Source organism: Salvelinus fontinalis, unplaced genomic scaffold (genome assembly GCF_029448725.1).
Source record: "Salvelinus fontinalis isolate EN_2023a unplaced genomic scaffold, ASM2944872v1 scaffold_0059, whole genome shotgun sequence".
NCBI classification, from domain to species: Eukaryota; Metazoa; Chordata; class Actinopteri; order Salmoniformes; family Salmonidae; genus Salvelinus; species Salvelinus fontinalis.
The window spans coordinates 186,394-197,500 of record NW_026600268.1 but is presented as its reverse complement, the minus strand read 5'-3'; the positions used below and the strand labels follow the sequence as shown (position 1 = coordinate 197,500).

The 11,107-nt window shown below is 44.1% G+C and overlaps 1 protein-coding gene across 3 annotated transcripts in view; it reads right to left on the bottom strand.

Annotated features, from left to right (window-relative positions):
* Positions 1-11,107, bottom strand: part of LOC129842647 (microtubule-associated serine/threonine-protein kinase 1-like) — a 96,430-nt gene that overhangs the window by 42,830 nt on the left and 42,493 nt on the right. For all 3 annotated transcript variants that reach the window (XM_055911271.1, XM_055911272.1, XM_055911273.1), the window contains 3 exons: positions 3,804-3,892; positions 3,323-3,398; positions 2,325-2,397 (listed from right to left, as the gene is read on the bottom strand). In XM_055911271.1, the coding sequence (XP_055767246.1) occupies positions 2,325-2,397; positions 3,323-3,398; positions 3,804-3,892 (238 nt within the window). The remainder of the gene's footprint in view (positions 1-2,324; positions 2,398-3,322; positions 3,399-3,803; positions 3,893-11,107) is intronic.

Genomic DNA, 11,107 nt, shown 5'->3' with positions numbered 1-11,107 from the left:
TGTGGGCAATGTACACATAACCTGTCTTCTCTTGAGAGCCAGGTCTGCCTACGGCGGCCTTTCTCAATAACAAGGCTATATCGTTTTGTTTTCTCATGATTTGGTTGGGTCTAAATGTGTCTCTCTCTGTCCTCCTGCCCTCCTTTCATCTCCTCTGTCTTCCTGCCCTTCTTTTATCACCTCTCCCCTCCTTTCATCTCCTCTCCCTTCCTTTCATCTCCTCTGCCCTCCTTTCATCTCCTCTGTTCTCATCCCCTCCTTTCATCTCCTCTGTCCTCATCCCCTCCTTTCATCTCCTCTGTTCTCATCCCCTCCTTTCATCTCCTCTGCCCTCATCCCCTCCTTTCATCTCCTATGTCCTCATCCCCTCATTTCATCTCCTCTGCCCTCATCCCCTCCTTTCATCTCCTCTGTCCTCATCCCCTCCTTTCATCTCCTCATCCCCTCCTTTCATCTCCTCTGTCCTCATCCCCTCTGCCCTCATCCCCTCCTTTCATCTCCTCTGTGTATGCGGACCCTGCAGTAGCTAATCAAGCAAGTAATGGTCCGTGTAAGAGCCTGGGGAGGTCTGAAAACTGACGTCTGTACAGGAGTAAGAGAGGACGGGGGAGAGAAGAGAGGAAGGTGGAGAGAGGAGAGGAGAGGGGAGAGAGGAAGAGAAGAGAGGGGAGAGGGAGAGAAGAGAGGGAAAGAAGAGAGGACAGGGGGAGAGAAGAGAGGAGAGGGGGAGAAAGAGGGAGGTGGAGAGAGGAGAGGGGAGAGAGGGGTGAAGAAGACAGGTGAGGGGGACAGGGGAGGAGAGAACCTCCTGTCAACAGCACTGCAAAACTGCAATTAATGGTAGTGTATGTATGTGTGTGTGTGGGTGGGTGTATGTGTGTGTGTGGGGGGGGTGTGTGTGGGTGGGTGGGTGCGTGTGTGTGTGGGGGGGTGTTTGTGTGTGTGTGGGGGGGTGTTTGTGGGTGTGTTCTCGTTCTTTTCCTCTGTCTTTTTTGTCTCTCTTTTCCCCCCCTCTCTCTCTCTCTTACACACATTTCACTCTTCATTGACTCTTTCGATCTCTGTCTGTATCCCCCCATCCCTCACTCCATCACTCAGTTTAGCTAACTGAATGATAGCAATGGATAGAGGATGAGATAACATGTTTTTAAGACCGGTTGACTTTCTGTATCTACTTTATTATCTCCCACACACACACACACACACATTCTCTTTGAGCCCAGTCATCAGCCACAGTGATAAATCAGGTACTGAATGTACATCTTAGCAAGCGATCTGATCTGAGCCGCTGGTTAATTTTTAGTTCTGTTCTCCATGGGCAGTATTATGGGATAGATCCATGTTCACCAGCGGGAGGGTACCTTTTAACTATTCAGCTGAGATTTACAGCACAAATTATAGAGGGGAAGGCTTTGGTGTCTGTCAGTGTGTGTGTCTGTCAGTCAGTGTGTGTGTCTGTCAGTGTGTGTGTGAGTGTGTGTGAGTGTGTGTGTGTGTGTGTGTGTGTGTGTGTGTGTGTGTGTGTGTGTGTGTGTGTGTGTGTGTGTGTGTGTGTGTGTGTGTGTGTGTGTGTGTGTGTGTGTCTACCAGTGTGTGTGTGTGTGTGTACCTGCACATGACACCAGAAGGCTGCTAGTGTGCCGTGTAATTGTTTTAAAAGCAGAACAAAACAAGTAGAAAATCAACTCCACAGAACACGAGTTTCCTAATGGCATCTTGCATACCAAGCAGGGTAACATTTAATATATGGAAATACATTCTAGCGTATAAATACATATTCATGCATGGAATGTCAAGTTTCACTAATGTAATTTGCATGAATGAGAGCTAGAATAAAAAATACGTTTCGCCCTATCAGATGTCTCATGACTTAAAGGAGCATTCTGCAATTACTACTTCCACTGATTATCGTTTGAACTGCCGATTGCCCCTTTAACAGTTATATGGAGGTTATTATGAAGAAAAAGACTGGATAGTTTTTCCTCTGTCCTGCTTTCAACTGTCAAGTCTACTCAAATCAGGGACCAAGGCATGAAGCAATAGAAGTGCCTTGAGGAAAGGACCAGTAACTCTGCGCTCCATGCTGCTAGATCATGTCATGTTGGTAATATGAAAGGACCTCTAGAGTGTGGTGTTCAAATGGAGGAGTTATTACAATGATTTTAGTCTTTTTATTTGAGTTTTGTCCGTTTCAGACACAGATAAAACAACATAAATAGTTCGGACAATAAATGATAATAAGGACCACTGTCATTAGAGATTGATGTTCTTACACGTTCTTACACATTTTACCGTCTGTGTAAAAATGGGTCAGTTGTAGTTACCGTTGAGCTGGGTGTGTTGGTGCCATATCCAGAGGAGGGGAGAGAGGCCAGGGACCACCTTCGACCGTCCGCCCTGCAAAAGAGACAGGGAGAGAGGGGTAGGGTGGGAGAGAGAGAGGGGTTAGGAAGAGAGCAGGAAGAATTGTGTCATACTAAGTTCCAGAGCAGAAAGGGATTTATACAATAGATACGTAGTTCCTTCTGTCCAAAAAGTCAGAAAGCTTAATGTTTCACATTTCTTTCACACCTCCTGGATTGCCTTTTGCGCCAATAATCCCTTCCTTTCCTCTGCTTCCCTGGGGTCCTGCTACACATATCTCTCTCCCTCTCTCTGTGGGTCCTTCTATCTGTCTGACACTGCTGGAGGCATGATGGATGTTGGTTTTGGCTACATCCTGGCACTCAGAGGCCCACCCGTCTGTGCGCGCACATAAACACACACACACAAACACTTTGTCATGCTGTGTGACAGGGGAGTGCAAAGAGGGGAAAGTGTTTCTGTCCAGCATAAGGGTGTAAATAACCTTACTGAATTCCTTTTCACTGTGTGTGTGCCACTGGAATATTGTCACTGCTTAAATAAGTGGTCAGTCGAGGCCTAGGGTGGTCTAGCGGTCTAAGCCACTGCCTCTAGAGCACATATACGGCTGCAGCAGCGGTTCACATCCAGCCTACTGCTATTTCAGCATCTCTGTCTTTCCTCTCTACTATCCTGCCTGCCCACAACACTACAAATATTCATTCAAAAAAGAATGGCCAGTTGATTGCTACTATGGCGGTATTGGTATGACAATGTGTTTGTTTATGCAGTGTAGCCAAAGGCCTTTTGGTTGTTGTAGGATTATCTGATTTAGAGATATTGCTGCTACATTAGATTATAGGATCATAAAAAGGGACCTGCCAAGAGCGTTACCTGGTTTTTAATCCCTTTATATAACTTGATATAATCTCTTTATATGTAAACAGCAGATGTATTGAGTATTCCAAACGCTATTTACCTTCTAGAGGAGGCAAATGAGAAGTGGGCAGGGCCACTGGGGGAGAAGTTCCTTGGGCTGTCCAATGGACTACTTCCTGTGGAGAGACAGGGAACAAACATGAAGTGCCATTATAATATTTAATATATTTAGCAGACATTTTTATCCAGAGCAACTTACAGTCATGCATGCATACATTTTAAGTATGGGCAGTTCCGGGAATTGAACCCACTACCCTGGTGTTACAAGCACCATGCTCTACCAAATGAGCTACAAAGAACCACACTGGCCCATTATACATCACTGTAAAAACAGTATTAACTGTTATTATAAACTGGGTGGTTTGAGCCCTGAATGCTGATTAGCTGATAGCCGTGGTATATCAGGCCATATACCAAGGGTATGACAAAACATTTATTTTTACTGCTCTAATGATGTTGGTAACCAGTTTATAATAGCAATAAGGCACCTCTTAATGCTTAATTATAACCAATTGCCTTACCTATGTGTCCAGGGAGAGGTGAATGTGGTCGAGGGAGAGTGGGTGATGTACTGGTTAGAATGAGGCTCTTCCGGTTACTGGTCCGGCAACTAGAACACACACAGCCACAAACACACAGGCCATCATTATCTGAAACACAGTCAAAAAGGTGATAACGTTACCATCTAACAGCATCTACCACTCTTAACGTAATATCTATGAGAAAGTCGGGTGTGATCGTGTGTACTTTCATGTGTGTGTGTGTGTGTGAGTGCGTGTTTGTGTGGCTGTGTGCTTCTGAGCTTGAACGCATGTGTGTTTGTAAGTGTGTGTGTACGCTTCTGTGTAAATGTTGGTATGCATGCTCATACAAATTGGGCCAGAGAAGATGGTGTATTGAAGTCAGCCCACCACGTGGGGAGAAAGCCAAAGCAACAAAGCCTTGTGGATCACACACACAAACACACACACAAACACACACACAAATACACACAAATACACACAAACACACACCACGAGCCACGGCAACAAAGACTTCCAATTTCCTCCACTGTCAACTTCGACGAGATACCTCTCATGCGAGATAATGATGGGAGCGAGGGAGAGATGGAGAGAGAGCGAGAGAGAAGGAGAGGGGCAGGTAATGATGTGTTGAGATTATCATATAAATGAGGATTAACCCTCCTGATGCAAGAGAAAAAAACATGGACACACACACACTAAGTGTGACACAGATGGTGTTATGCGGGAGGAGGGCTTTAAAAGGTGTGATTCTACCATGACAACCATACTTCCTGTAGTCAGGGAACCGTACGTAACGGTGTTATGTTGTAGTTGGCTGAAATCCCTCACTAATATATATTCTCCATGTTATACACCACTATCAGCATAGGAGAGAAATATGGTATAGCCTTAAAAAATCACCCACAGTAGACTGTTCCCTTTCTCCTCCTTCTCCTCGACCTCCTTCTCCTCCTTCCTTAATCTATGGTCGACCAATGATGACTCAATACACTGTATTCACCACTAATAATGACTCCCGAATAACGACTTACAACACTGTCAGCATAGCACAATAGTAACAGGAATATGGCATACTGTAGCCTCGAAAAATAGCCAGTAAAAATGATGTCACTTTTCTCCTCTGTGTGTGTGTGTGTGTGCGTGTCAAGTCTGTTTTGGTTGCTCTGCCAGATCTCTCCAGTGTGCTGGTTTTGAAGGGTAGCTGTCAGCCAGATGAGAAGCGGTAGGGAGCTGCACAGTACTAACACAGCATGACAAAGACCTGGGCTAGGCTCGTTCCACATTGCATCAGATAGCATGCTGCTCTATACAGCTGTGATGTAAATTACACACACACGCATGAGCAGGTAAGTACACGACATGCACGCACGCATGTGCACGAGCGGTATACGTACATGTCTGAAACAGCAGGACAATTTCCATAATGCATTGATGTGTTTCAAATAAAGCACTCCCTCCCCCTTCCTCCCTCCACCCCTCCATCCCTCCCTCCACCCCTCCATCCCTCCCCCTTCCTCCCTCCATCCCTCCACCGCCATATCCCTTCTTCTTTTTCTAATTCTCATGTGTTTGTTCCTCGTCAGAACAGCTAACACAAGGAAACAGCCAAAAACCACCTAGTGATCTCTCTCTGTGTCACTCAGGCACCAGGAGAGGCTTGTCAAGGAACTGACACACACATTTGGAGAGAAGGGGTGGTGAAATATTTAAGGGAAATGCATTAGGCTTGGTTTTGGAAGTGGCTTAACACCATTACACTACAACTCTCTGAGGACTGGAGGAGAACCAGACAAAAAATACTGAGAGAGAGAGAGAGAGTCATCCCAGTCCTTACTCTCCGTTATCCTTCTATTTGATATTTTTTTAATCTTACATGTTTATTTAAATTTGGTTGGTTAATAGTATATTAACCTTCACAATTTATCACACAATAAATAATACAGTGTAGAATACACAGTACTTAAATTGGCCAATGTAAGCATGACCTTTAAATGTGTCATCATCTTAATGATGAATCTAGTTCCTTTATGAAGGAGGGCCCAGTGGAGAGGACTGTCTGGGACTTTATGGGCTCAGACTGGTCCTTCTAAGTGGGATTCTAAGTAACGCTGAACGTCACTGTCCTCTCCTGTGGCTTGATTAAATGAACTCTCTAACCCACATATAGAGAGAAGGGGCGGGATGGGGAGGAGAGGAGGGGGGGAGAGAGGGGGAGTATGTGTGACAAAGAAATTGAGTGTGTGAGAACAAGTGAGAGAGAAAGGAGACAGAGAAACTACCAGGGTTGAGAATAATGAGTGAAGGAGAAAGAGAGACTACCAGGGTTGAGAATAATGAGTGAAGGAGACAGAGAGACTACCAGGGTTGAGAATAATGAGTGGAGGAGAAAGAGAAACTACCAGGGTTGAGAATAATGAGTGAACGAGAAAGAGAAACTACCAGGGTTGAGAATAATGAGTGGAGGAGAAAGAGAAACTACCAGGGTTGAGAATAATGAGTGAAGGAGACAGAGAGACTACCAGGGTTGAGAATAATGAGTGAAGGAGAAAGAGAGACTACCAGGGTTGAGAATAATGAGTGAAGGAGAAAGAGAAACTACCAGGGTTGAGAATAATGAGTGGAGGAGATAGAGAGACTACCAGGGTTGAGAATAATGAGTGGAGGAGAAAGAGAGACTACCAGGGTTGAGAATAATGATTGAAGGAGAAAGAGAAACTACCAGGGTTGAGAATAATGATTGAAGGAGAAAGAGAGACTACCAGGGTTGAGAATAATGAGTGAAGGAGAAAGAGAGACTACCAGGGTTGACAATAATGAGTGAAGGAGAAAGAGAGACTACCGGGGTTGAGAATAATGAGTGAAGGAGAAAGAGAGACTACCAGGGTTGAGAATAATGAGTGAAGGAGAAAGAGAGACTACCAGGGTTGAGAATAATGAGTGAAGGAGACAGAGAGACTACCAGGGTTAAGAATAATGAGTGGAGGAGAAAGAGAGACTACCAGGGTTGAGAATAATGAGTGAAGGAGAAAGAGAGACTACCAGGGTTAAGAATAATGAGTGGAGGAGAAAGAGAGACTACCAGGGTTGAGAATAATGAGTGAAGGAGAAAGAGAGACTACCAGGGTTGAGAATAATGAGTGAAGGAGACAGAGAGACTACCAGGGTTGAGAATAATGAGTGAAGGAGACAGAGAGACTACCTGGGTTGACAATAATGAGTGGAGGAGAAAGAGAGACTACCAGGGTTGAGAATAATGAGTGAAGGAGAAAGAGAAACTACCAGGGTTGAGAATAATGAGTGAAGGAGACAGAGAGACTACCAGGGTTGAGAATAATGAGTGGAGGAGAAAGAGAGACTACCAGGGTTGAGAATAATGAGTGAAGGAGAAAGAGAAACTACCAGGGTTGAGAATAATGAGTGAAGGAGAAAGAGAGACTACCAGGGTTGTGAATAATGAGTGGAGGAGAAAGAGAGACTACCAGGGTTGAGAATAATGAGTGAAGGAGACAGAGAGACTACCTGGGTTGAGAATAATGAGTGGAGGAGAAAGAGAGACTACCAGGGTTGAGAATAATGAGTGGAGGAGAAAGAGAGACTACCAGGGTTGAGAATAATGAGTGAAGGAGACAGAGAGACTACCTGGGTTGACAATAATGAGTGGAGGAGAAAGAGAGACTACCAGGGTTGAGAATAATGAGTGGAGGAGAAAGAGAGACTACCAGGGTTGAGAATAATGAGTGGAGGAGAAAGAGAGACTACCAGGGTTGAGAATAATGAGTGGAGGAGAAAGAGAGACTACCAGGGTTGAGAATAATGAGTGAAAGAGACAGAGAGACTACCTGGGTTGACAATAATGAGTGGAGGAGAAAGAGAGACTACCAGGGTTGAGAATAATGAGTGGAGGAGAAAGAGAAACTACCAGGGTTGAGAATAATGAGTGAAGGAGACAGAGAGACTACCAGGGTTGAGAATAATGAGTGAAGGAGAAAGAGAGACTACCAGGGTTGAGAATAATGAGTGAAGGAGAAAGAGAAACTACCAGGGTTGAGAATAATGAGTGGAGGAGATAGAGAGACTACCAGGGTTGAGAATAATGAGTGGAGGAGAAAGAGAGACTACCAGGGTTGAGAATAATGAGTGAAGGAGACAGAGAGACTACCTGGGTTGAGAATAATGAGTGGAGGAGAAAGAGAGTCTACCAGGGTTGAGAATAATGAGTGAAGGAGAAAGAGAGACTACCAGGGTTGACAATAATGAGTGAAGGAGAAAGAGAGACTACCGGGGTTGAGAATAATGAGTGAAGGAGAAAGAGAGACTACCAGGGTTGAGAATAATGAGTGAAGGAGAAAGAGAGACTACCAGGGTTGAGAATAATGAGTGAAGGAGACAGAGAGACTACCAGGGTTAAGAATAATGAGTGGAGGAGAAAGAGAGACTACCAGGGTTGAGAATAATGAGTGAAGGAGAAAGAGAGACTACCAGGGTTAAGAATAATGAGTGGAGGAGAAAGAGAGACTACCAGGGTTGAGAATAATGAGTGAAGGAGAAAGAGAGACTACCAGGGTTGAGAATAATGAGTGAAGGAGACAGAGAGACTACCAGGGTTGAGAATAATGAGTGAAGGAGACAGAGAGACTACCTGGGTTGACAATAATGAGTGGAGGAGAAAGAGAGACTACCAGGGTTGAGAATAATGAGTGAAGGAGAAAGAGAAACTACCAGGGTTGAGAATAATGAGTGAAGGAGACAGAGAGACTACCAGGGTTGAGAATAATGAGTGGAGGAGAAAGAGAGACTACCAGGGTTGAGAATAATGAGTGAAGGAGAAAGAGAAACTACCAGGGTTGAGAATAATGAGTGAAGGAGAAAGAGAGACTACCAGGGTTGAGAATAATGAGTGGAGGAGAAAGAGAGACTACCAGGGTTGAGAATAATGAGTGAAGGAGACAGAGAGACTACCTGGGTTGAGAATAATGAGTGGAGGAGAAAGAGAGACTACCAGGGTTGAGAATAATGAGTGGAGGAGAAAGAGAGACTACCAAGGTTGAGAATAATGAGTGAAGGAGACAGAGAGACTACCTGGGTTGACAATAATGAGTGGAGGAGAAAGAGAGACTACCAGGGTTGAGAATAATGAGTGAAGGAGAAAGAGAAACTACCAGGGTTGAGAATAATGAGTGAAGGAGACAGAGAGACTACCAGGGTTGAGAATAATGAGTGGAGGAGAAAGAGAGACTACCAGGGTTGAGAATAATGAGTGAAGGAGAAAGAGAAACTACCAGGGTTGAGAATAATGAGTGAAGGAGAAAGAGAGACTACCAGGGTTGAGAATAATGAGTGGAGGAGAAAGAGAGACTACCAGGGTTGAGAATAATGAGTGAAGGAGACAGAGAGACTACCTGGGTTGAGAATAATGAGTGGAGGAGAAAGAGAGACTACCAGGGTTGAGAATAATGAGTGGAGGAGAAAGAGAGACTACCAGGGTTGAGAATAATGAGTGAAGGAGACAGAGAGACTACCTGGGTTGACAATAATGAGTGGAGGAGAAAGAGAGACTACCAGGGTTGAGAATAATGAGTGGAGGAGAAAGAGAGACTACCAGGGTTGAGAATAATGAGTGGAGGAGAAAGAGAGACTACCAGGGTTGAGAATAATGAGTGGAGGAGAAAGAGAGACTACCAGGGTTGAGAATAATGAGTGAAGGAGACAGAGAGACTACCTGGGTTGACAATAATGAGTGGAGGAGAAAGAGAGACTACCAGGGTTGAGAATAATGAGTGGAGGAGAAAGAGAGACTACCAGGGTTGAGAATAATGAGTGGAGGAGAAAGAGAGATACCTCGTTTTATTTCTTCAGAGTTCAGTTCCACTACATTAGACGTTTAGCCTGAGAATGAGTCATCCACAGACCTAACTGGAACTATGTTCAGTGGATGACATGCTGTGTCTTTCATAACGTTTCTCATGACTTTAGTCTGATGGAAAAAGATCTGCGATAGAGCTGACAAATGAAAAATTGAAGGAAACATGGGAAAGAGGGGGGTGAATATAGAGAGGGAGGGGTGAATATAGAGAGGGAGGGGTGAATATAGAGAGGGAGGGGTGAAAGAGAGAAATGGAAAGGAAAAGAAGACAAGTGTGTGTGTGTTTCTCTCTCCTCTCTGGTGTTGCTGAGTGACAGGGTAAATCTCTCAGTCACGGTTATTGTCATGTAGTGTGGGCTCAGCCGCTCTCCATCTGGTTTAGATAGTGTGTGTGTGTGTGTGTGTGTGTGTGTGTGTGTGTGTGTGTGTATGTTTATGTGTGTGTGTATGCTGCTGGCTTCATCCCAAGACCACCATAAATCAAGAGCAGTGTCCTTACTATATCACACAACATAAAGGTTTTGATAGCATATCATATGGCATTTCTGTTCACCTTGTTGATTGAGGTGGACAAACATTTTCAGCATGATTGCGTTCAGTTTGGTTTATCCTTAATGACCAGTCTCCAGACTAGACACATCTCTAGACAGCGTTAGCTACATCTTTCAGAATTTAATTGAATCATTCATTTATTTAACCAGGTAAATAAATGAGGAATACATTCTTCCTTGCTTCGTTGTGTAATGACCCGACCACGAAGCAGTAAGAGGGGGGAGGCTGGGTGTACACGGTTACTATAGCAACACTAAAGAGTCACACAATATACTACTCATGTGAGCGGCGAAAACATCTCGAGCTGGTTTCTCAATTCTACAAGTCCCATTGATACACAAACAACGTCCAACCCCTTCCTTACTGTAACAATACTGTAGTTACAATAACAGGTCATTATCATTCCTTTCTTTATTAGGATCCCCATTAGGTGTAACGAAAATAGCAGCTACTCTTCCTGGGGTCCACACAGAACGTGACATAATACAGAACATTAATAGACCAGAACAGTTCAAGGACAGAACTACATACATTTAAAAACAGCACACAGTCTACATATCAATGCATACACACAATATCTAGGTCAAATGGGGGAGTTGTGCTGTGAGGTGTTGCTTTATCTGTTTTTTTAAAACCAGGTTTGCTGTTCATTTAAGCAATATGAGTTCTATGCAATAATGGCTCTATATAATGTTGTACAGTTTCTTGAATTTGTTTCTTGAATTTGGGGACTGTGAAAAGACGTCTGGTGGCATGTCTGGTGGGGTAAGTGTGTGTCAGAGCTGTGTGTAAATTGACTATGCAAACTATTTGGAATTTTCAAAACATGAATGTTTCTTATAAAAAGAAGAAGTGATGCAGTCAGTCTCTCCTCAACTCTTAGCCA